Source organism: Anoplolepis gracilipes, chromosome 3 (assembly GCF_047496725.1).
Source record: "Anoplolepis gracilipes chromosome 3, ASM4749672v1, whole genome shotgun sequence".
Lineage (NCBI taxonomy): Eukaryota > Metazoa > Arthropoda > Insecta > Hymenoptera > Formicidae > Anoplolepis > Anoplolepis gracilipes.
In genome coordinates, this window is record NC_132972.1 from 9882330 (window position 1) to 9906980 (window position 24651).

Here is a 24651-nt window from a genome sequence, read left to right on the forward strand (position 1 = left end):
AATGCACATAATCAATTTAAATTATATGAAAATGCGATAAAAACATTAAATATTTAATTGATGCGACTGACAGTTTAGATATGAAAATGCATTTTTGTGATAAATATTGGCCATATATTTGCATTCTTTGACATTTTTAATAAGAAAGAATCACCGATTATTCTCGTTGAAATTAAAAACACTAGAAAATCGTTTTTTGCTACCTGAAAGCTAACACAAGCACAAAAGTTCAATAAAACTAGAACAAAAAGAGACGTGAATGAGTTTTCGTTGTTCGATTGAAAGCAGCGACGTACAGAAATAGTACACTTTAATTGTGTTAAAAATACGGCGTTACAAAGTAACATTAACTTAAGATCTTTTAACTTGAAATATTCAATAACACAAAACTAACTTTGTTGTATACAAATAATTTCATAATTATTTGCTTCCTCAAAAGTTCTTATAAAAATGTTCAATATATTAATATATCTTGCATCTTGTGATATCATTCAAAGTAATAACATTTTGCAACTATCTTGCAATATTTTTACGATATTTAAATTATGTTCGCCAATTATGTTGCTATTTTTCAGATGAAAAAGAGAAATCTGTTATTACTCTTTGTAGTCAATTTAATTTAATGTTTATCGATAAATATATAATTTATATTTTATTTATTTTTATGTATATCTTTGTGTTTTTTTTCTCTTGTTTTAGCGAATTACTGGTAAATTCCAACTGTATATATGCTTAAAGAAATTAACAAACATGAGCTTTAATTTTAATAGTGATATACATATTATGTAAATTTTCCGTGAGAGATTCTCGGTGAAAGATTAAAAATGTTTTAACCTCTGTGAGTTGAAATTTATGTTTTGTTAAAGATGTATAACTCATGGAATGTTTGGAAAAAGCAATTGCCGTTAATAGCGGTTTGTATTTAGAAGGGTGCGATTACACAACGTACGCATTCCACAGTCGTGGAATGTTTAATTAAACTCTGACGAGAACTTGGAGAGAATTCCAGACACTGTGCGACACAACAGATATCTCTATACGTAGAATTTACACCTTCGAAACACCCTGTTGAGCCGCGATATTGGTTTTAAAATTTAATTCCATCCGCAGCGTTGTTTTTCTTAGAAGATTGCCTCGATGAAAAAAATTAATATTGAAAATATTGCTTAAATATTAAAAAATAATTTCTTACATTGACAATTTTCATATACAATGGTTTTTTCTAATTGGAAAGATTTCTTATAGAAAAAGTAATAATAAAATATATTCTATTCGCGATTATGATAGTAAATATAGTAATACTAATAATTATTAATTTTTTCAAAAAAGCTATTAGTGACACGACTTATTGTTTAATTAATACAAAATATTTTTCGTGAGAAATAAAATAATAAAAAGTATTTGAAACTATTGACATCATCAATATATATAACACATTTCTAAGACACGAATTACTTTAAATGACACTATATGTACGTATTTTAAAATCTTCATTTTTCTTTAAATTTATTTTTAACATTTTAAGAAATTCTCTCTCTCTCTTTCTCTAATGATATCTCTTTTATAAATTACATAAAAATATAAAAATTGTAATTAAAATGGTGTATCCTCTCACGCAATTTTTGTGTTTCAAAATTTTCACATTCGACTTTTTCTCAAACTTATATTTCGAAGATTGTTTTTTTCATGTATATGTATATGAATTCCACGAAAAACGAGATTATATAAGTATTTAAAATTTAAAAGGAACATAGTATTTTCAAAAAGCAATGTGTATTTTCACACAATTTGTGAAATCGCATTTAATTACTTTTTCTTTTTAAAAACGCAAGAGAACGTTATTTAATCATCAACGATCACCATCTCGTCAACGCGCATGCACGCCGTTGCCTACATCGACCTCTTTGCTTCTAAACACGCGCGTTAAGAGCGCAAGCGTGCTAGCTGTATGCCTCTCCGCCACATCGAAATACATCGGTAATTTCTCGAGTGGGCATGTACGGGGACGGATAGCGAAGACTGTTAAATCATGAAACAATAATATTGTTTTCGTGAAGCTTTCCTCCGAGTAAAGATAACATACGTGACGTATCGTTCGACCAGTTCGTTGACAATCGCCCGCTAGCGTGAAGGCCAACATCAAACACGCGTGTCATGGACTTCCTCTTATATAAGCGCCTATCGTCTCAGAAATTGTACCCACAATAGTGTCAGTGCGTTCGTCACGCAGTGAACAGTCGTGATAGATAAATACTCGCTACACAGCATTTGTCGCGGCTGATTCGACGCAAAATTTACAAAACTTAAAGTAAGTGGAATTGTGAGAATTATGAAATAATTACAGACATAAAATCGCAATATGAAATAAATCGCGTTGAGCATAGTTTCATTTAGATTTGTGCCAAGTTTATAAGATTGAGCGATATAATAATAGAACGAGAATATATTTCCATTGAAAGAAATAAGTTGATAAATATAGTAGTAAATATAATTTATAAAGAAGTAACTTGATATACATCTTTTTTTAGAGTTATATTTTTATGTTCCAAAAAATTGGTTTTATTGGAAATACATTAAGGAATTGATTTTATTGGAAATAAATTAGCTTAATTAAATTAAGACAATTAAAAAGTGTTGAATTTTTCTCTATATATAATTTTTTTAGATTTGAATTCTTTTATGAAGAATACATGAGAGGATGTCTTATAAAAAATATATAGAAAATTAAATACATCTTTTACGAGCGCGAAAAATTGAGATATATATATCTTTTTATTTTAAATTTATATAATATCAGCTAAATGTTATCAGTGTATTATGAAAAAATCTCAGACACAAGTTTGATTTGAAAGATTTATTTAATTTTTTCCAGGACAATTACAGATTGTATACTGTAGGAAGATGTTTTGAAAATATTATCGATCAATCGATATTCTGCAGCAATGTGTTACAATGCAATTTAAATCGTATTATCCGCAATATAGCTCTTCGAGAAAACAAGAGTAAATCCAACAAGTTTAGTTACAATTTATGACCTAATTCGTGTTTGAAACTCTGTTAAAATGGTTAGTGGACACAACAGAAACATCTTTACTTACGACACGTTGGTGCATGCGATATCCGGTGCAGCGGTGGGTATATTGTATTTTACACGATATCTTTTACACGTGTATTTCCACGCCGAAAGTAACTTTGACATTTCGATATTTCAGGGTAGTGTCATCGCAATGGCAGCCTTCTACCCCTTAGATACTGTGCGAAGTCGTTTGCAATGTAATTCGTATTGGTGTTTATCGAATATACATACGTGACAAGCCAATTTTGCACTTGCTTCCTTTATAATGTGGATTGAAATGAAGCGTCGGCAACAAGCTTTCGATTTCATTAAACGCAATGTCATCGTTATTCTCATTCGTTACCATTAATATTTGCAGCTTTTGAATTGCTTTCCCATGTTTAATTATAAATATTCATATTATTCACGAGTTTTATAAATTTGCTTTTTATTTATTGTGAAAACATTTTATGTTTATTTGTGTTATCTTGCTTGGCAGGATTTACCTGTTAAACTTAATACAATAGAAATGTAAAAAAACAATTTATTTCAAACATTAATAGATATAATGTATATGGAATGAGAGAGTGTTATGTATAATTTGGATTATTATATTGTAATTCTTTTTTATGCAATGTTATAAAACGCTACAAAATAGTTTATTATTATTTTATATATAATAAGAATAAAATTATAGAACATATAAATTGTATATACATTTTTAATACACAGTGTGTATATTTTATATATAAATATTTGAAATATAATAATAACACTAATTTAATAACAATTTGTAATAATTGTGATGTTTTATAACAAAGCACGGAAAAAGAAACATAAATTGCGTAAAAAATCTTTGTAAAAATTAATATTATTTGCAAAGCTGTCTTTATTACAATAAACACACATTAAGAGCTATAAAGATAAGAATCTTTCACTGCTTTATGTAATCTTATGAATATTTTTTTATTTACAGTGGAAGAGGAACGGCAGTCGAAAAATACGTTGGCGATTATACAAGAACTTGTTGCGAAAGAAGGACCGTACGTATTGACAAATCTGTTTTTTTTGTGAAGAGCTCCACGTGTGTGTTTCGAACGAATAAATATCAGAAATTATGATAAATGTTTCTAAAAATAAATTTTGATAAACTGTAGGGTAAAAAATTTGGATAATAAATTATTCTGTATTATCATAAATTCGAAATATATAATTGAAATAAATTGCTATTATTTGTTTCTTTAAGATGCACATTGTACAGAGGTATGGTTCCTGTTCTGCAAAGCTTATGCGCGAGTAATTTCGTTTATTTCTACACATTCCACGGCTTAAAAGAATTAAGAAGCAGAAGAAACCAAACGGCTAGCAGCGACTTATTTATTGCATCGATAGCTGGTAATTTCAGCTCATTATTTATTTATACAGAATGTTGCAATCATGTTCTGCATATTAACATATGAGTTTTTTAGTATAAATAAAGCATTAAAAAATCTTAAAATGTTCGTGTAGCGTAAAATGTAAGCGAAAAAAAAAAAACTAAAATAAGAATAAATTAGAATAGATAAATTAAAACAAGAAAAATTAAAATAAAGTAAAAATAATAATATATATTCTTCAATTTATGAAATACACTTTATTTACATAGAATTTTAACTGAGAATTTTTATTTACAATGACACGTAACAATATTAATAATTTTGAATATTAAATCACATTATATAAAATTGAAAAATAAAAAAAAAGAAAGATGAGAAAAGCGTATAAAAGAAAAGTCAGCTTCGTTCAAACTGCGAACTTTACATGTAATATTATTAGAAACTTTAAGACACTCTAAACCTATATATATCTATTTTAGGTATAATCAATGTTCTCACGACAACACCTCTGTGGGTTGTGAACACGAGATTGAAGATGAGAGGCATCGAAGTTACTTCAGAAAGAAATAATAACGAATATACTACTTTGTGCGGTAAGTCTATATCATATGAAAATACACGAGTAGCATTAAAATATGTCCTATTTATTTATCATTATTTTCTATATTTTTAATATTGGCAATTTCAATAATACTTTTTATTTACATCTCATAATAATTAATGCACTGCGTATATATTTACTGTCTGACGAGTTTCTATATATGTCGTAATATACATACGTATGCATAGCAATAAGTCTATATGCTGTGAAAGAAAACGCTTGCTTGTGAAAGAAATGCTGCAAAAAGACGCTTACGCCATCACTTAAAATGTACTTACGACATTTAATAAGTGGCATGATATTGCGTTATTGAGGGCAAATACATTACCTTGCAAATTCATAAAAATATTTAAAATATAGAGATTTAAATGTAATATAAGATAATTAAATAATTATTCATAATTTTTTTAACAAAAGTTTTATTATCAGCTACAAATCTGGTTGTAAAAATAGCATACTATCTTGCATTTATATATATGCTACTTAACATAAAAACAGAAATCAGGACATCAGGAAAAATTTAGCATACTTAGATTGGAAATTATGTAAATAATTTATTATCAGAGGCTATAAATAAATTTCTGGGGATTGTAGTAGACATTATAATTTTTAGAATTTTAAAAAGAAAGAAAGAGATACAGAGAAACAGAGAGAGAGAGAGAGAGAGAGAAAGAGGGAGAAAGAGAGACAATAGTTACTGTGTGTTTATATTTAAATTATTAAATTTAATTATTAAATATATTATTAAATTAAAACAAATTAATTTTATTTAATTTATTAAATTTAATTACATTTAATAAATTATCAAATATTTCTTTAAATTTTCAAAAGTCAATATTTTAAAATCAACAAGGTGTCTTTAATTCTATTTTTAAAGTTATTTTCTGCAATGTATTTTTTAGTTGTCATGTAGCACTGTTTTTATTTACATAATGTTTTTTGTCTGTGTATTAACATCTACATTGCTTTCTTATATTATCATTTTTACAGATGGTCTCATACATATATGGAAATACGAAGGTTTGAAACAGCTGTGGGCAGGAACATTGCCGAGTCTCATGCTCGTCGCGAATCCAGCTATACAATTTATGACATATGAGAGTATTAAAAGAAAAATCAATGTATTTCTCGGCGGTGATCAGCCACCGGCATGGGTTTTCTTCGTTGTTGGTGCAATAGCAAAAGCAGTTGCTACATCATTAACATATCCTCTGCAGCTTGTGCAAACAAAATTAAGGGTATCGATATATTAATAATGACATTTTTAGTTTGTTTTCTAAAAGTTAACGAGTAAACTTAGGCAGAAAAAAATTATTGCACGATTTTAATCTATAAATATTGTAATTTCAGCATGGACACAAGTATCCTAATTTACCTCCAAACGCAGGCACGTTGCAAATATTATTCTACATTTTGAAGTAAGTAAAAATGTGTTAATTTATATGAAAAATATATTATGTATATATTCTATTGTTATACAACAAACGTGTGATTTTTGTATCCAGGAAACAAGGGATAGCTGGATTGTACAAAGGAATGGAAGCTAAACTTTTGCAAACTGTCCTCACAGCCGCCTTAATGTTTTTGGCTTACGAAAAGATTGCACGATTCGTTTTCCGTATACTTTTACATAAACCTGTTCTCAGATAACAATTTATTTTTAATAACAAATCGTCTAATATTAAGTTATACTAATTATAAATAACTTATTTAAGTTATTTTCAAATTAACGTATTTACAAATATAAATACGTACAAAATTTATACATTTCTAGATGTTATCTCTTTTATAATCTTTTGAAAAGTATAATGTATTAGTATTATAATTATTACATTTAATTATTATATATAATTATTATATATTAGTATTACACTAAGACAATTATATACATAATTCAGAGTTTAAAAGGAATTTATGTCAATTTTTATTTTTTTTATTATCATTATATATGAGTGACATATGAAATATGCAAATGTGTAATGTACATTTTGCATATTTCATATTAATTATCATTAAGTAATAAAAAAAAAAATAAAAAGTAAGACGACCAACCAGAAATTAGTTACATAAATCAAAGAATCATTCGATAATCGAATCGACATTAAAATATGCAATTAATAGTTTGATCGAGCTCGATGATGTGTCAAAAAAGAATGGTTAATCGGGTGATGGAATTTATGAAAGTATCTAAGAAAAATGTGAACATACTTGAGTGAGATACTGGCGAGTTCACGAAAATCACAGCACGGTTTTCAACCGCAATTTCGGTACAAATTGAATCACTTGGTGTCGCCGTTTTTTTTGCAAACGCATAAAATAAATGCAAAAAAGCAAGACAAAGAGGCGGAATGCGTAAATGTCACTGCGTGTCGCGATTATTCTTACAAAATCAAGCGTAAGCGGTCTGAAGCGATATTAAAACTCCTGGCTAAACTTAAAATACGCAAGTCATTTAAAAACCAAGCGCAGTCTAATAGTTGCAAATCCGTGACTTCCAAGTAAGGATTAGTAAATATTAAAAAAAATTGCCCGATTTTTTATTAAAAATATAAATAGAAATAGAATAATGCACTACATTTTTTATTACTGCATAACAACAATTTCAAAATATCAATATATATCTATAAAATAATCTCAAACTGTTTTCTGCATTTCTAATATTTTCGATATTAAAAACACTTTGACTTTTTATAGCTTTATTGTTAGAATTTTAATTTTTATCAGATTAAAAGTAAGAGATAGAACAATAAATATAAATTATTATTAAGAAGCATAAATGATTTTAGTTATAGCATCAGTCATGCTGAAGATACGATGAGTCCACCATCACGTCGCAGTACACGCGAAAATGCAATTGACAAAAAATCGACCGACACAACAGTTACGAAAGATAAATCGGAACCAAAGTCCGCGATATCCTATAATTATGAGGCAGCTATTAGCCAACCCGATATTCCCTCGAAAGTTGATAATAATACGCAAAACCCAAGTTGGTCGGACTCCAGCGACGGATTGTTGACACCAATCAAAAAGAGAAATCTTTATACTCGCGGAAAAGCAAATGTAACTAGTAAAAAGAGAGTTTTTAAATCGAAAAAAATTATGAAGATTCATCCGCAGCAAATTTGCAATGTGGTCGAAATTAAAAAAGAATTGATACCTTCGTCGGAAATTATTCAAGATACTGAAAATTTTGAAAAAGAAAAGATTGACGCTGTTATTGCGAGTCGCGAAAAACCGCTTAATTTTGAAGTTTGTTTTAACAAATTTGTTTACTATTAGATTTACTAATTTTACATTAATCTGTAATATTTAATTATTAAGAAAATTAATATGTAATATTTAGAAGAATTTGGTACATTCAAGAGACATTCAAAAGTTGCCAAAAAAAGCAGAAAATGATAAAAACTTTATAAACATAGTTGCTTGTGCGTCTCAAAGAAATTTATATAACGAAGAAAATTCTGATAAAATTGATAAAGATGCAAGATTGTATATTTCACAGAATAAGGCTAGCAAAATTCCACGCATAAAGCCTAATTGCTTTTTGCCTGTTCATAGAGAATCTCACGTTTATTCGGTACAAGTTTAATATATGTATTATCGAATAGAATGTTTAGCTTATTTTAACGTACATTTCTTAAATATATTACTTTTAAATATCAGAATAGAAATGTACCAACAAAGAATGAATTAAAATATTCTATAAATATGAGATCACCCATGAAATGCAGTGAAGAGAAGAAGTTAGTGTCCAAACATACATAATAAAATAAGAAAATGTGACAAGGGCAGAAACTGTAATTAGTAGAATAAATGTACCAGTAAATAATCTTATTAAAAAATATATTAGACATATATTCTTATACAATAGGTTAATTAGAACGACCAAACTAGCCAAAATCATTTATTTAGTTAATAACACAACGTTTCTACCATCTGGTTGTGGTCTTTTTCAAGTGTCACTAGAAACAAAAAGATACAAAAGGATCAAAAAATTATTAAAATTAATAACGAATTTTACGCAAACAATAAAATGCAATATCATCGAGGAAAGATAAATCTACTCACACATAAATCAAGAAAAAAGAAGAAGATTTATCTTTTTTCGATGAGTAGATTTATCTTTTTTTCGATGATATTGCATTTTATTGTTTGCGTAAAATTCGTTATTAATTTTAATAATTTTTCGATCCTTTTGTATCTTTTTGTTTCTAGTGACACTTAAAAAGGACCACAATCAGATGGCCGAAACGTTGTGTTACTAACTAAATAAATGATTTTGGCTAGTTTGGTCTTCTAATTAACCTGTTGTTTATTATCGAACACTAGCAATTTTAATCTTTATCTTTTAATTCTTATATTTAATTATATAGAAAGCAATACAATTACATTTATAAATATAGGAGAAAAATTATATATATAAAATTATCTGTATTTAATTAATTTATTATAAATAAAAACGATTATTTACTGGAATAGCTGTTCACTAATGCTCTCTCTCTCTCTCTCTCTCTCTCTCTCTCTCTCTCTCTCTCTCTCTCTCTCTCTCTCTCTCTCTCTCTCTCTCTCTCTCTCTCCCTCTCTCTCTCTCCTCATTTTCTTTTTTTATTGATGTAATAAGTATATATAATTTATATATCAGATAATCTCTATTAATACATACAATTTTAGCGGATTTGAAAAAATATTAAAAAAAGAAACTTTGAAAGCTGACTCTCAAAAAGTAAAAATTAATAACATCTTTCAAACTGTTCACGAAAATTCAATGTAAGTTAAATCTTTAAAAAAATCGATGCTGATTTATTCTATTTCTTTAATATAATAATTTTTTTTAGTAAATAACACATAAAGATACTTCCCATTTAGGAATCTCTGGTATCTTGAAAAAAGTTCAGAAATGGATGCTGATGAAGAACTCGACGAAGATTCATCGATAATCGAATCGCCGATAATCACTGGCGATGATCCACGTTCAGCCACTTTATTGAAAAGCTTAACGTTAAAATGCGATTGTCATACTGATCAATGTATCGGAACTGAATCTTGTAATTCTCCCGAAAGGGAAAGCACGAAAAGATGGAAAAAGTAATATATATTTTTTGTAAAATATGTAGAAAACTATTTATAACAAAAATTTATATGCAGGAAATTAATAAAACATCGTAAACTCGATATGGATTCTGAAAATTTGGATTTAATGTCGGATTATAATACCATTAATTATAGAAATGTTCGCTCAAATGGAAAGAATAATCGAATGTCAAATTTCCCACGTCACGTTATGAAATCATCTTTATCTAAACCTGTAAAAGTTCAAACTTATCGAACAACCAGTTTTTTTTTCTTTAATGTCTTTTTTGATATTGTTTTTTGGCCTTTCGTTTTTCTCCATGCGAAACAATGACGTTATTATATAATATTGTATAAATCTGTTCTTAGGTGACTCAATGTATAGAAACTCATAATAAAAAATATTTTTTATAAAAATAAACAACACAAAATTGTCTTTAAAACAAATCATAAATTATATATTTGTAGATTTTATAGTATTTTATAGTATTTGCAAAATTTGTATATAAATTTTATATTTATTGTTAGTAAAATAAAATTTAATTTAAAATAAATTGTGTTTTTACATCAAGAAAATATGATAAAAATTCGTATAATAATTCATATAGATGAGTCATATAAGAATAATCGATTATCGCAAAATTCAATTATTTTCCTCACCAACTTTTGTAAGTAACAGCTACATATATCACCCAACAACAACAACTAAACAATATCAAAAACAAGGCAGTAGCATCTGAAACAAGTAATATTTATACAACTATTCTTTGTCATATGTTGATTGATATACATGTATATATATATATATATATATATATATATATATATATATATATATACCCATGGTGAAAAAGTATATTAGGCACCCTTAAATTTTTGTATTTCTTATTTTATTAATTGTATAAATACTAAAATGATTAAAAAATTTTAAAAAACTATTGATAGCACTTTAAAGCTAAAATTTCAAGCTTTATAATGTTTTTTTAATTTTACATTTGCGATCATTTTTCGCTGTAATTTTTCGAGTATCAACAACATGTATGAAAAACATGTATGATTTAGTTTCAAAATTATGTCTCTCGAAAAAAAATGGTAGGAAAGTTATAAAAATAGCATTTTAGGCAAAGGGTTGTAGTTTAGGGAACTTGACTTAAATTTTTCGAGAGAAATTTTTTTACCGAGCTGCAGAGTGTCAAAATATAATAAAATTAAAACAAAACAATATGTTCTTTTTTAAAGTACAGAATAAGGAAAATAAAAAATCTTTTTAAATTACCGATAGCAATTTTTAATTATCAGTACATTAAAAAATTTTTATTAACTAAAGTAAAAATAATTGTATTTAATTGAAAATTATTCGAATAATGTGACGTATATATTAAACTTTATGTTAATTTGTTGCTCTATTCCGGATTTTGTTACTTTATCCATTTCCAAAAAACTGATGGCTGTACTGGCTAAAGTATAAAATTAGCACAGCCACTCGAAAAAATAAAAAATAAAAGCAGAGTCTTTTCGTGCTAATTTTTTTTCAAAAATAATTCCATCAATTATATTAAAAAAAAACAAAAAATATTTTAAAATAAAAATATTGAATTTAATATAATACATACCTATTATTATCTATAACATGTATTAAAATGAAAAAAGATTACACGCAGTTAAAATAATATCTAATGAAAAATATACTAATAAATCCATAATATTTCCGTGTACTTTTCAAATCCACAATTATGGATTTAGCACGGACATGAACCAACTGGATGTGTTACCTTAAGCGAAAAATGGATCTGATCAAATAGTTCTGGCCACTCTAAAATGAATCTAGTTGGCGCTAGTGCAAGCAAAAAAGCGTTAAAAAGTTTTCACGCTGCACATGTTTGGATTTTTTTCACTTCGTGTTATTTGTTATATTACCGCCAAATAGCTTGACAGTTGTTCATGTGAAAATTACGTGAATTTGCTGACACAAATGCAATTTGTCATTTGAGTTTGCAAAACGATAAAAGTGATAATACATAGGCATTTATATCTCGAGTATGATTATTTTCTTTTTCGTGTTTTAATTGGCCTGGATGTGATTATTTTCAATTGAGATTTCATGTAAACAACATATCTTGACTGTTGTTTCCTTTATTTATACAATCCGTATAAATAACGCATTTGACCTTGGTGCGTTGATTAAACAATAAAGTTTTACAGATTTTCTCTTGGATTATTGAAATCACATAAAATGGAATCAGTCGCTGACATTGGGACAGTCACACCTCAAGTTAGCATATATTTTTATTCTTTCTACATTTTAGAAATTTAAGAATTTATTTGCAATGTTGTAACGTAATTTCATATATAAATAGCTTCATAAAATTATTTATTTAAAGAATATTTGATAATATACTTTATAAAATATATATATTTTATAAAATAATTATATAAATGTATATGGATATATATCATATAATAGTATATAAAAAATGAGTAGAAAGATTAATTGTAGTATATATTTATATATGAAAAAGAAATAAAAAGAGAAGAAGTGATATTAATTATTGCAAATAAAATATAAATACACAAAAGTTAAAGCACTTTACAATTTGGTTTATAAGAGTATTGTTTATATTATAATTCTTTTTTTTTTATTTAGGAAAAGGTCAGAAAACCTTTGCAAGTATTGCAACCAGCAGCTACTGACAGAGAAACATTAGTTGGTGCTGATAGGATTCTTAGATGTATACAATCAAAGGAAAAAGCAAAAGGGTAAGTTATTTTAAAAAAGCTATGTATTATATGAAAAAATATTTTAAAGAGTTTATTACTGATATTCTATTAATAATTAGGGATAAGACCAAAATGATAAAAAAAGATGTTTCTAAATGCAAAAAAATAACAAGCAAAAACAAAGCTATCCAGACTGCACAAGAAAAGGTAGAAATTGAACCCGAGGATTTAACATCCACAGGTATGCTCAAATTACTTTTTTCTTTGGTTTTGTGTATCCATTATGCATGTTTCTTGTAGAGATTGTAAAAAATATAATATAAAAGAAAGCTTATCAAAGTATATATTTCATCTGATTCAGCCAATCCTAGTGAAAATTACTGGCAGCTGTTGGCTGAGAGGCGAAAAGTGGCACTTGTGAATACTTTGGAAGAAAATAAAAAACTCTCACAGCGCATTGAAAAGTTAGAAGAAGAAAATCGTATATATAAAGAGATGTTGGATGAAACAAAAACATTAATTGAAGTATTACAGGTAATGTTATGTATACATATATTGTACTGATACTATATTTGGTACTAATTATTACTCTAAATGTTCTGTATTTTATTACAGGAGGAGATTGAAGATAGAAATATAAATAATTCATTAGATGACAGTGTTCTTTAATTTAAGTTTGGATTTTTTCAACAGAAGTCATAAGAAAAGAGAATGATATGTTGAAATATAATTTTATACTGATAATAATTTTTTACAAGTATTAATCCTCATAGGACACTTTTTTCTCTGTTCCTGGTCACAATGGACCATAATGTTTTATCATAATTTAGCTGTCTTATATTACTCGCAAAAAATGTACATATATATTTTTTGACATTTAGAAAATACTCATGTATACTCAGGAATTTAACACAAATTTATGCATATATTGAAATAAATGCATTCTTCATATAGAAATATGCTACATAAATTGATATGTACATAAATTTGTGTTTTTTTGACATTGTACAACAAATAAATTTTAAGGATATTGTACAACAAATAAATTTTATAAATTACTGAGAAAATAAATTTTAAATATTTTTTTTATTGATTAAAGCCTTAGAGATATTCTATTAAAATATTAATAAAATGACTCATATATGATCTTTAAGAGTTAATTTCTCACTATAGCGTTTAATAAAAGTATTACTTTCTTATGTAGTATAATTTTTATTTTTTACATTATTACATAATTCCATGCATAAATATAATCAATTTTGGTTCTGACAAACTAAAATTTGCTTGATCAATCAAATGCTACTCTTTATTCAACATTTTCGTAATAAATAATAATAAATAAATTAGTAGAAATATTGCACAACTTATGATATTTTCAAGACGTTTTCCAACAAGGTGCGCATAATGTCACCCAATTGGCTGTTGAATAGGAAAATTTTCGGGACTTTAGAAATTCTCTACTCGATAACCAATGGCATTCCATATTGCATCTATCTAAGTTTTCTTGCTTTCTTCAATAACGCCACAGTATAGTAAAAATCTCGAACAAGGAACCTGTGCTTTATATTCGTTTTTTGACATAAGATATCTAGCGCAGTTGATATTACAATAAATAGAAATTTGGAAAATAATAAAATGTCAGAATACGAAAAAGTAAAAACAGGAAAGTTAAAATTAAAAGGAGAAAAATCAAGGTATGTTTAAAAATGTGTATATATTTCTTTTTTGTTTAAGATTTGAAGTATTATTTTTCATCACATTTATTTAAAATATATTTATATCTTTCTTCTTCTCTTTTATTTTGTTAAATATATCTTTCTCCATTTCAGAACAAAAAAACGAAAATCTAAGACACAAGAAAAGGAACAGGATGTAACAGTAGAGAATAAGGACACTATTACTCATGGTAATTATTTATTAAATGTTTTTATTATAATATAACACAGAAAACATAAAAAATGAAAAGCATTTGCTTATATGACAATTTGTGTTGTAGGAGGATGGTGGAAGGTTAAGAGTATACTCGAAATCACAGGAACAGTAGCTATAGAAATTGGAAATCAAACTTATATGAAAGCGCTTGATAATGGACTATTTACTCTTGGTGCACCACATGATGAAGGAGAAGGTCCATCACCAGAAGAAATTTTAACAGCATTTCCCATAAGCGAGACTAAGATTGCTTTGAAATCAGGTTATGGCAAATATCTTGGCGTTGATAAAAAAGGTGTTGTTATTGGACGAAATGATGCAGTAGGCTCGATTGAACAGTGGGAGCCAATTTTCCAAGTATAATATATAATATATATATATATATATAAATTATTTATTGTTCTGAGTTTTTTATTATATATTGTTTTTCTAGAGATCTAAAAAAATTATTTTGTGGTTCACTCATATTATTTTTTATTGTTGTATATCCATTATTTAGTCTGTATATTATTTATTAATTAGAAAGTAAAAAGCTATTAAATAGAAATTTATAGTTTTAAATTGACATGTTTATATAATATATATTTTTTTAAATTATATATAATACTATATAAAAAATAAGATTTAAATGAGTTATTTGCATTAGTTTTTAAAAATTTTTTTAAAATTATATTGATTTTCTAGGATGGCAAACTCGCTATATTAAATAATACAGGATGTTTTATATCAATTACAAATGATGATGACATAATTTGTCAGAATAGAACAGCTGGTCCCTCAGAGTTTGTTGTTATAAGGAGTATGACACAACGTTCTCAAAGTCCTAGCAAAGATATTCCAAAGGAAGAACAAGGCTCACTTGCAGATATTGAAATAAATTATGTGTAAGTATAAAATCTTATTAATAACAGTATAATAATATATTATTGATTAATAAATAGTTATTTAATTTCAATTTTCTAATTAATATTTTTACATTATGAATCAATGTATTGCTATTTAACAGCAATCTCTTTTATCCTATTTTCAACCAGATTTGAAAACATGTTTTTTAATATTAATATCTTTCATTTCCCAGGCGAAAGTTTCAAAAGTTTCAAGATAAGAAATTAAGGATAAATAAGTCTGATCATTCTGAATTAGAAAAAGCAAAAATAGAAGGAAATTTACATGAAACTCTGTTAGATAGAAGAAGTAAGATGAAAGCTGATCGTTATTGTAAATAAATTCAATTTTTACAGCATGACTGCTTGTTTTACTTAATTATTTATTATTGTAAAACACAAAATTTTAAAATATAAATGTTTCATTAAATATTTTATTAAATATAAGTAAATCTTTGTATTATTTTTAAAAGATATAAAATGTATCTTTATATATCTAAAATATTAATTGTGTGAGCTTTTTGTGATATGTACATATGAAGAGTACAAATCCTTAATAAGCTTATATTAAAACATAATATCTATTGTATTTTGTAAAAACGAAAAAATTCTAATGGGTTTTTTTATTGTGTATATATTTCTTTAACATGAAAAATTTTAAATGAAATAAATCAATAAGATCATACTGCATGAAATTATATTTATTGTAACTATTTCTCTGCGTGAAATACCAACAATGTGTTCAATATAAAAATCATATTGTATGATATACATCTAAAATATTGTTAGAGATTATATAAAATTTTCTTATAAATATATATGGCTATTATATAAATCGAAAATATATCACAAAAAAGTCAAATGATAATATTTTATATACAAAAAAACGGAATGTGCTTGATTCTGATAAATTATAGAAATTATATATTATAATTACTTTGGCTGGATTGGCACATTTCATAAGGATTCACAGAGAGAAAAATATTCATAAATCGTCTATTCATATACAATAAAAAGATACTACAAACAATATACATATATATGCTCTTGTGTGAAGTGACTGATTTTAAAAATATCAGATTTAAAAAAAGCTAGATTTACCAAAGATTTTCACATGCAGACATGCAAAATAACTATTTAGAAAATCTTTGCTAAATCTACGTTCAATTATTTGCTGTTATTATAAAAATTAATAATTTGTATGCCTGGGAATAGGATAACGCAGTACTAGAACACTATCAGCAGATATGATAGGTAATACATTGTCACAGTGATGGTTCACTAGATGACTCACACTATCAAATACACGATCTTTTGTGCGAACCTGTAAATAAAAATATATATTACTTTATTGTATTGCTCATTATTTATTAAAATGTTATTAGACCATATTTTTAAGAAGGTCAACACATATAATAAAAATATTTAGATAAATTAAAATTTATATAATTAGAAAATATTTAAAAAATTAATGATTACACATAAGCTTTTCATTTGTACTAATATAATTCTTATTAAGTGTAAATTTTACTTTATGTATAATACTTACAACACCTTCAGGATCAATTAACAATAAATGTTTTGGAGTACCATTATTCATACCAGTCAAAACATATTGACCAGGAGAACCTTGTGATTCTCGAACTAGAAAATCACCATCCTATAAGAGCAAAATATAAAGCAATTTCAAAGATAATTTATATTAATAAATTTTATATATCTTATATAATATTTATATATATATATATTTACTCTAGTAAGCATAGATTCCGCTTCAGATCGACTAACACTTCCATGAAACCATATTTCTTGCTTCAATTGTTGTTTTTGTGATCGAGGACTTAGTCTATTCATATCTGATATAGCAGAACTAAAGGGCTCTAAAATTCGTGAATAAAAAGTTTGATATAAGTAATAAATTGTGAATATAGAACAAATCTTTTCATATAAAAAAACATCCTCAAGATCTTAAATGTGTAAGATGACAAATAAAAAAATAAATTATAAAGAACAAAGGATAATGGATCAATATTATTGTGAAAATTTTGTAACTTGGCGATAAATTATGAATCTTCATTAAAAACATAACATAAGTAATTCTTACGCATATCAAAAACATCAAAAAGTGATGCCGCATCACGATGATTATCTCTGTTTGCAGCTATGACACTGTCATTAACATAATTGTGCTCAGGCATTGTGTTTAGATTCGTTGATGAGGATATAGTACCATCCGAGTTCAAGTCGATTAAATTTCCAGTTTCTGATATGAAAAAGATCAAAATAGAAGATTAAATATTATATAGAAAAAAATTACATAAAAATTAATTTTCTATATAAATATATAATTCGTAGTATATTTCTATTAAAAAATTATTTTATAAAATATATTACCTGCCCACTCCTGGTGTTGTCTATCAGTGGCAGAGGAGAATAAGTCCATTGCAGTACTTTGTGCGTGAATGCGTGATGTATGATTTTGATGATGCTTCAGATTAGGCAGTGTGGATGTTGTCGTAGGCAAAGGTGGTACAGGTGGTGGACCAATATCAGGTGGTACTTTGCCTGGTAGATCATTATAATAATCTCTATCTGCTTCCCGAACACCATTTAATACAGGACTATAAGAGGATATGTAAAATGATTAAACAAATTCGGTTTATCGTAACTTCTCTTTCAACAGATTAATGTGTTTCTACAAAAACTTACTGTAAAGAACTAGGCTTTGTGAGAAACTCTTTGAACCTAAGTTCGAACGCTTGTCCAATAGTGGATATAACATCTTGTGCTAAACCACCTGCGCATTCAAGCACATAACACGCACGCCATTCATGCATATTTTTAGCCACATATGCAACAAAATCCAGTATTTCCTATTATACATTACAAAATTCAATTTTACTAAGACAGCACAAAAAATACAATAATTTATATTTGTATTGATTAGTGAAATGCCTGTCACATATTGAAATGTGTAAAGTACAGGTGTATGTTATTTACCGTATCACCACCTGAAGCAAAAGATATGCGTGGCATGTCATGTTTAGCAATAATATGTCCATTTTCAATATTTGTTAAGGATAAACTGCAACTGCTGATAGTTAAATTAACACTCGCAGCAGTGTGCTCCATACGAGGTTTATCTGCTATGGCTCTTAACACTTTTCTATCAACCTGGAATCAAGAACTTGATAAAGTTATGTATATAAATAGTTATATACAAATAGTTATATATGTACCCTTCTCTTTTTATCAGCAGATTTTAATCCTGCAGCTTCGCAAACTCTGTTTATACATTCTCTAGAAATAAAAACGAAAAGTTGTTTATTGTATGTTTGAAAATATCTGACAGAGAGAGTCTAATAGTAAAAACTACATATTGTGTGATAACTTACTTAGCTACACACGAGCGTGTTTCAAAATCTAAACTTTTCATAGATGTATATACTTCGAGACACCCAATATACTGTAATTTTTATACAAAGAAAAATTAGAATATTTTTAATGTTAAAAGAAAAAAAATTAATGCAATTTAAGTAATATTAAATATTAAATATTTTATCAAAATATTTTTTTTCCTCTTTCCAGATTTTTGTGTTATTAGAGTATTTTATGTTTTATTGCTATGATACAGATATTTAATATATTAAGGAGAATAAGCAGAAAAAATAATAATTTTCTTAAAAATTAAATCAACTTGAAACAGTGTCCTATCTTTATAGTATTATTCTTTAATACATTTCACATAGTCAGCTTTTTATTTTTTTTTAATATTTAAATACAACAAAATACTTGAGCATATTATAGAAAGACTTAGAAATGCAAAATTGATCATAAAACAAGTAGAATTATTCTGATGTCACTGAGATGTACCCAAAAGTTGATAAAAAATTAAAAATTTGAAAAATATATAAATATCTTGATATATTTTAAACAATACAGTAACATACCTTCACTGTATAAGTAATTCCTTCCTTACTTACAAGATGATCCGGATGTAACCAACCTCTAGCAGGTTTACTTATAAAACTGCTACCTCCTGCAGCCATTGCTAAATTAAAACACACAGATGTTACCAGTATATAAAACATTTATTAAAGTATACATATAACAAATTCACTATATATTTTATCAGAAATAATTTAATCATTTATTAATATAGAAAAAAACATATGTTCAACAATTTTGAAAGTAACAATTAAAATTATGTTAGCAGATTAAAAGTAATATAAAGACATTAGTCATCATAGTTTTGCATTATAATGCATTATAGTTTTATTTAATGTTCTTCAGTTTAATATTTTTTATATATCTCTGATATATATATGTATATGTTAAAAGCAAACGGAAAATTATTTTTCTCCCTTTAATCATATCGTGATTCGAAACAGGCAAAAAGCTCATGCAATTTTCCTTGTAAATCACGCCCAAAATGCCATGACTTTTCAAACTGTCAGATTGGAATTCGTACACATTAATATATTCTTAAATGTTAAAATCATACCTAATGCGAACGATTATTTACTCATTTATTAGTTATCCGTCAATGACACATTGTTCATTGCACAAGGAAACTTTTGTCTTCGACTTGTCACCGATGATTCTGACGTCTATCCTATCATGAGTTCATGAGGTGGATCATTGACGTATACAACATACACCATAGGCGTCAACGTAAACTTGCATATTATTTAATGGTTCACAGACAGTAAATAAAACAATTTAGATACCATCTTACACACACACACACATACACATGATACAAAATATCTTAATCTGATTTTTGATAGTGTATACTCCAATAAGTCTCAATCGCCATTCAATGAAATATATATCTGTTTTTTTTTCAACTGCACTTTCAATGCTAGTAATCTTTCTTTTTTCTTTTTTCTTTTCGGAAAAAATAGATGCGTAATAGATTGATTTTTCCATAGGAAAAAAGCTAATAATAAAAGCTAATAATTAGATAGATATTATAAATATAAGCCTACAAAAAAATTCATTATAAATGTAGAGCATGTAAACCGACCTTAAAGCCATAAATTAAATAATATTTAATATGTAATATTTTTATTATTATCTCTGTGTACCAGATCACATATATTAAAAAATAAAATTTGACCAATAAAAAAATTTTGCAAATTTCGTTCTAATTAGTCAAAATCCAATCTTTAATTTTCCATGAGTAATGTGATACGGGCTTAAGGGAAAAAGGAAGTGATTCCGTCATATTTTCACAGGTAGGTGGCACATCTATATATCCGTGAACATTGGTCGATTAACAGCCACGCGCCTGACGCGGCATTCGCTCTTTCTCGTTCAATGTCCGGTTGAATCCGGTTCGCACGGAAGAATCCGTTTCCATCTACGATATAACGCGTACGAGGACGAGTCAAAATGACGGAAACTCTGCAGCTGAGAGGCACACTTCGCGGCCACAATGGCTGGGTCACGCAAATCGCCACGAATCCGAAATATCCGGACATGATTCTGTCTTCTTCACGTGGTAAGTACACCATCCAGAAACGCTATCTTTTTTTTTCTCATAACTTAATCTTTTTGCCTCTATTCCCTATTAATACAATTCACGCATTCGTATCATAATTTTAATTAATTCTGAGTAGTACTTTTGTGTATATCGTCTGTAATATTCCATCTGCTCGCATTGTAAATTACTTGGTTATGGTTTAAGAATTTTATACTTGAAAGTAATAACAAGGTGTTGATTAATTAATCATTTATTAATTAATTATTATTTTGTTTTCCATTCTAGACAAGACTTTGATAGTGTGGAAATTGACACGTGACGAAGCCAACTATGGTATTCCACAGAAGCGTCTTTACGGTCATTCGCATTTCATAAGCGACGTGGTTCTTTCATCCGATGGTAACTACGCGTTATCCGGTTCGTGGGATAAAACCTTGCGTCTTTGGGATTTGGCAGCAGGTCGCACAACCAGAAGATTTGAGGACCATACCAAGGTGTGATTCTTCGCTCTACAGCGACGCATTTGTATGGTTTTACTTACTTCGTAATATAAGGAGAAAAGAAAGAATAATCCTTCATATTACAAAATATTGCTTTGTAATATTAAGAATTTTTTTTTATTTATCCTTATAATAGAAGGAGTAATTCAATGGGAGATATAAAATTACTGAAGCTTTTTTTTTTATATTTTTTTTTATATTGAAAGTAGAAGAAGTAAACTACTGATTAAGTCAGTAGTATCGTAAGTATTGATACAACAAAAATTATTTGATAATAGCTTTATTAATTTATTCTGAGTTTTATTTCTATCGATAGGATGTATTGAGTGTTGCTTTCTCTGTGGACAATCGTCAAATAGTCTCTGGTTCACGAGATAAGACAATTAAATTGTGGAACACATTAGCTGAATGTAAATATACCATTCAAGATGACGGACATACTGACTGGGTCAGTTGCGTGCGTTTCTCTCCCAATCATGCAAACCCCATCATTGTTTCGGCAGGCTGGGATCGTGTTGTTAAAGTAAGAATAAAGCTTATATTTAGAAGATTAAATATAAGATCGTAAAATATTTTATAAGAATGATGGATATTTTCAAAATACTCATGATATTACTATGAGTGTATGCGGATATGGGACTGATATACATTTCATACATCTCTTTACAATTGTATTTATGATATATCCACTTACTAATTTAACAATTTACTTGCAGGTCTGGAATTTGACAAATTGCAGACTAAAGATCAACCATAGTGGTCATACAGGATATCTGAATACTGTTACGGTATCACCTGATGGATCACTCTGTGCATCTGGTGGCAAAGTATATATCTTTTTAATTTATATTTGCCATAAACTTAAAACTTGCAGAACTTAAAACTGATATTATTTCTATTTGTAGGATTGCAAAGCTATGCTATGGGACTTGAACGACGGCAAACATCTCCACACTTTGGATCATAATGATATCATCACAGCATTGTGTTTCAGCCCTAATCGTTATTGGCTCTGCGCCGCGTTTGGACCATGGATCAAGATCTGGGATCTTGAGACTAAAGAAATGGTCGAGGAATTAAAACCCGAAGTTGTGTCCGCAACCAGTAAAGCAGAACCTCCTCTATGTTTGTCTCTCGCATGGTCCACTGATGGTCAGACACTGTTTGCAGGGTATTCCGATAATACTATCCGTGTCTGGCAAGTTTCTGTGTCTAGCCGATAAATACTTTTTAATAAAAGTTTAAAACCAAATATCAACTTATATTTGTATCACTTTATTTATACATTTTAACTCTAATACACACAACATATGCATATCTACAATAAAATATATAAATTTACAAGATGCTAGAGATGCATTTGCATCTACAAATCATCAACTATGATTGCATCTATTTATCTTTACTTTTTTCTTCAATTTTTCGCTCAAATTTTTGGAATTCTTTCTCGGCAATCTTATCCGTTTCGTCCTCCACTTGTACAACTCCGAGTACTTCAGGTATATAAAATCTCATCATATTTTGCACACCATTTCTTAACGTTATTGCCGAACTTGGACAATTTGTACAGGAACCTTGCATCTTTAGTTTTACAACACCTTCCTCGAATCCCTGTGGAAAAAATGTTTATGTAACAAATTAAATAAATTAAAATGCATTTTTTCTTTCAAATTTGAACAGAATACTTGCCATAAATACAATATCACCACCATCTTCTTGTACTGTAGGCCGTATTCGTGTTTCTAATAATTCTTTTATCATTTGAACAATCTCATCATCGTCTGCATTAATTTCTATAAAAATTAATGAAATAATTGAACATTTTATTCTTGAATATTTTGAAACTAAAGAATAGAGACTATGTAAACTCTACGTGTATCTGTAGCAGGTTGAGAGGTTTCATCCATGATTGGCAATCCACTTGCAAAGAAATCCATTATGGTTGCAAATACTTCTGGCTTCAACAACTTCCATTCTACGTCCTCATCGAGTTTTGTAACCGTAATAAAGTCAGGACCAAAAAATATCGCCTTTACTCCTTCAATGCGAAATAACATTTTAGCAAGTGATGAGCAGTATGCATCTTTTGCACTTGGAAAATCTTTTGTACATCCTTCCCCCAATACTGGTACTCCTGGGATGAATTTTAAACTATTTGGATTTGGCGTATCTTGTGTCTGAATAAACATATTACGTCTTTGTTGGCTAGATATAGAAGGACTGTGAAGTACAAGAAATGATGTTTCACCATCGCTATATCGGCGCCCTAGAGGAAGGTAAGTCCTGAAAAATTTGCATATAAATATATTATTTTATCCAAAAAGATATGTGTGTAAATGTAGTATATTGTATATAACAAAAAAGAAAGCAACAAAATTACAAATCTTACGTGGAATATTCTGCTGATAACATTCTTTTGACTGCAGGTACACATCGTTTTACAGAAAGTTTATTCGAAACTCTGGAAAAAAATATAAGTATTTATTAATAAAATTCTATCAACTCTATAGAAATATAGAACAAAATATATACGTTTATATAATAAAATCTAAACAGATAATTTACTGTATGCATTGTTCATTCGTCAAAGTTTTATACAACACCGGTCGGCTTGTATGAATCGATTTAAAAATTTTATCCATTGTTTTATTTATCTTTGTCTCTTTTTTCTTTCAAATTATTAAAGATAAATCATTTTTTTAAAGCTATATACTTCTTGATCAGATTTTTCATAAGACGCAGTTTGCTCTTTTTCTTGCAAAATGTCCCAAACCTATTTCAGATAAATTGACATAACACACATCAAAGACAAACCTCACCTCGCACATGCGCGATCACCATAAAATATGTAGTGATATAAACGCAACATCACTCGATTTTGTGTTATCACAAAACGGAGAGCGCATGCGCGAAATAAGTATATTGAGAATTACACAATATAAAATATTTTTAATCGATTATCTAATATAATCTAATTAAATTAAAATATATACACTTTTTCCTCTGTACTTTATATCGTGTTTT

General features: G+C 27.6%; 6 protein-coding genes across 8 annotated transcripts; 4 read left to right on the forward strand and 2 right to left on the reverse strand.

The window, feature by feature from the left end:
• The first annotated feature begins 1927 nt into the window (after positions 1-1927).
• On the forward strand, positions 1928-7229 carry Pmp34 (Peroxisomal Membrane Protein 34). The gene is made up of 9 exons (XM_072887745.1): positions 1928-2308; positions 2873-3131; positions 3213-3273; positions 4032-4098; positions 4302-4450; positions 4911-5024; positions 6023-6270; positions 6383-6450; positions 6538-7229. Exons 2-9 carry the CDS (start codon positions 3063-3065, stop codon positions 6680-6682), a joined length of 921 nt encoding a protein of 306 aa, XP_072743846.1. The 5' UTR covers positions 1928-2308; positions 2873-3062; the 3' UTR covers positions 6683-7229.
• A 4709-nt stretch (positions 7230-11938) lies between these two features.
• LOC140663753 (uncharacterized) lies at positions 11939-13801 on the forward strand. Of its 2 annotated transcripts, XM_072888197.1 has the most exons (6): positions 11939-12142; positions 12308-12377; positions 12750-12862; positions 12943-13064; positions 13185-13357; positions 13439-13801. In XM_072888197.1, exons 2-6 carry the CDS (start codon positions 12339-12341, stop codon positions 13490-13492), a joined length of 501 nt encoding a protein of 166 aa, XP_072744298.1. In that variant the 5' UTR covers positions 11939-12142; positions 12308-12338; the 3' UTR covers positions 13493-13801. The 2 variants fall into 2 exon arrangements, with proteins under 2 accessions (XP_072744298.1, XP_072744297.1); XM_072888196.1 differs by having other exon boundaries at positions 11939-12377; positions 13439-13799.
• Positions 13802-14343: 542 nt separating this feature from the next.
• On the forward strand, positions 14344-16990 carry Frg1 (FSHD region gene 1). The gene is made up of 5 exons (XM_072888471.1): positions 14344-14517; positions 14653-14729; positions 14820-15112; positions 15440-15639; positions 15834-16990. The coding sequence occupies exons 1-5, from the start codon at positions 14459-14461 to the stop codon at positions 15979-15981; spliced, it is 777 nt and encodes a 258-aa protein (XP_072744572.1). The 5' UTR covers positions 14344-14458; the 3' UTR covers positions 15982-16990.
• On the reverse strand, positions 16823-20561 carry Shc (SHC-adaptor protein). The gene is made up of 11 exons (XM_072888470.1): positions 20144-20561; positions 19590-19690; positions 19035-19105; positions 18879-18939; positions 18640-18813; positions 18349-18512; positions 18034-18260; positions 17744-17902; positions 17392-17519; positions 17189-17299; positions 16823-16963 (listed from the first exon to the last, which is right to left on the reverse strand). Exons 2-11 carry the CDS (start codon positions 19686-19688, stop codon positions 16829-16831), a joined length of 1329 nt encoding a protein of 442 aa, XP_072744571.1. The 5' UTR covers positions 19689-19690; positions 20144-20561; the 3' UTR covers positions 16823-16828.
• Positions 20562-20931: 370 nt separating this feature from the next.
• Positions 20932-22889, forward strand: Rack1 (Receptor of activated protein kinase C 1). The gene is made up of 5 exons (XM_072887503.1): positions 20932-21145; positions 21413-21621; positions 21944-22150; positions 22344-22454; positions 22533-22889. Exons 1-5 carry the CDS (start codon positions 21037-21039, stop codon positions 22848-22850), a joined length of 954 nt encoding a protein of 317 aa, XP_072743604.1. The 5' UTR covers positions 20932-21036; the 3' UTR covers positions 22851-22889.
• A 79-nt stretch (positions 22890-22968) lies between these two features.
• LOC140663396 (NFU1 iron-sulfur cluster scaffold homolog, mitochondrial) lies at positions 22969-24449 on the reverse strand. Of its 2 annotated transcripts, none has more exons than XM_072887504.1 (5): positions 24193-24449; positions 24017-24088; positions 23501-23910; positions 23317-23420; positions 22969-23238 (listed from the first exon to the last, which is right to left on the reverse strand). In XM_072887504.1, the coding sequence occupies exons 1-5, from the start codon at positions 24267-24269 to the stop codon at positions 23020-23022; spliced, it is 882 nt and encodes a 293-aa protein (XP_072743605.1). In that variant the 5' UTR covers positions 24270-24449; the 3' UTR covers positions 22969-23019. The 2 variants fall into 2 exon arrangements, with proteins under 2 accessions (XP_072743605.1, XP_072743607.1); XM_072887506.1 differs by having other exon boundaries at positions 24160-24449.
• Positions 24450-24651: the final 202 nt, after the last annotated feature.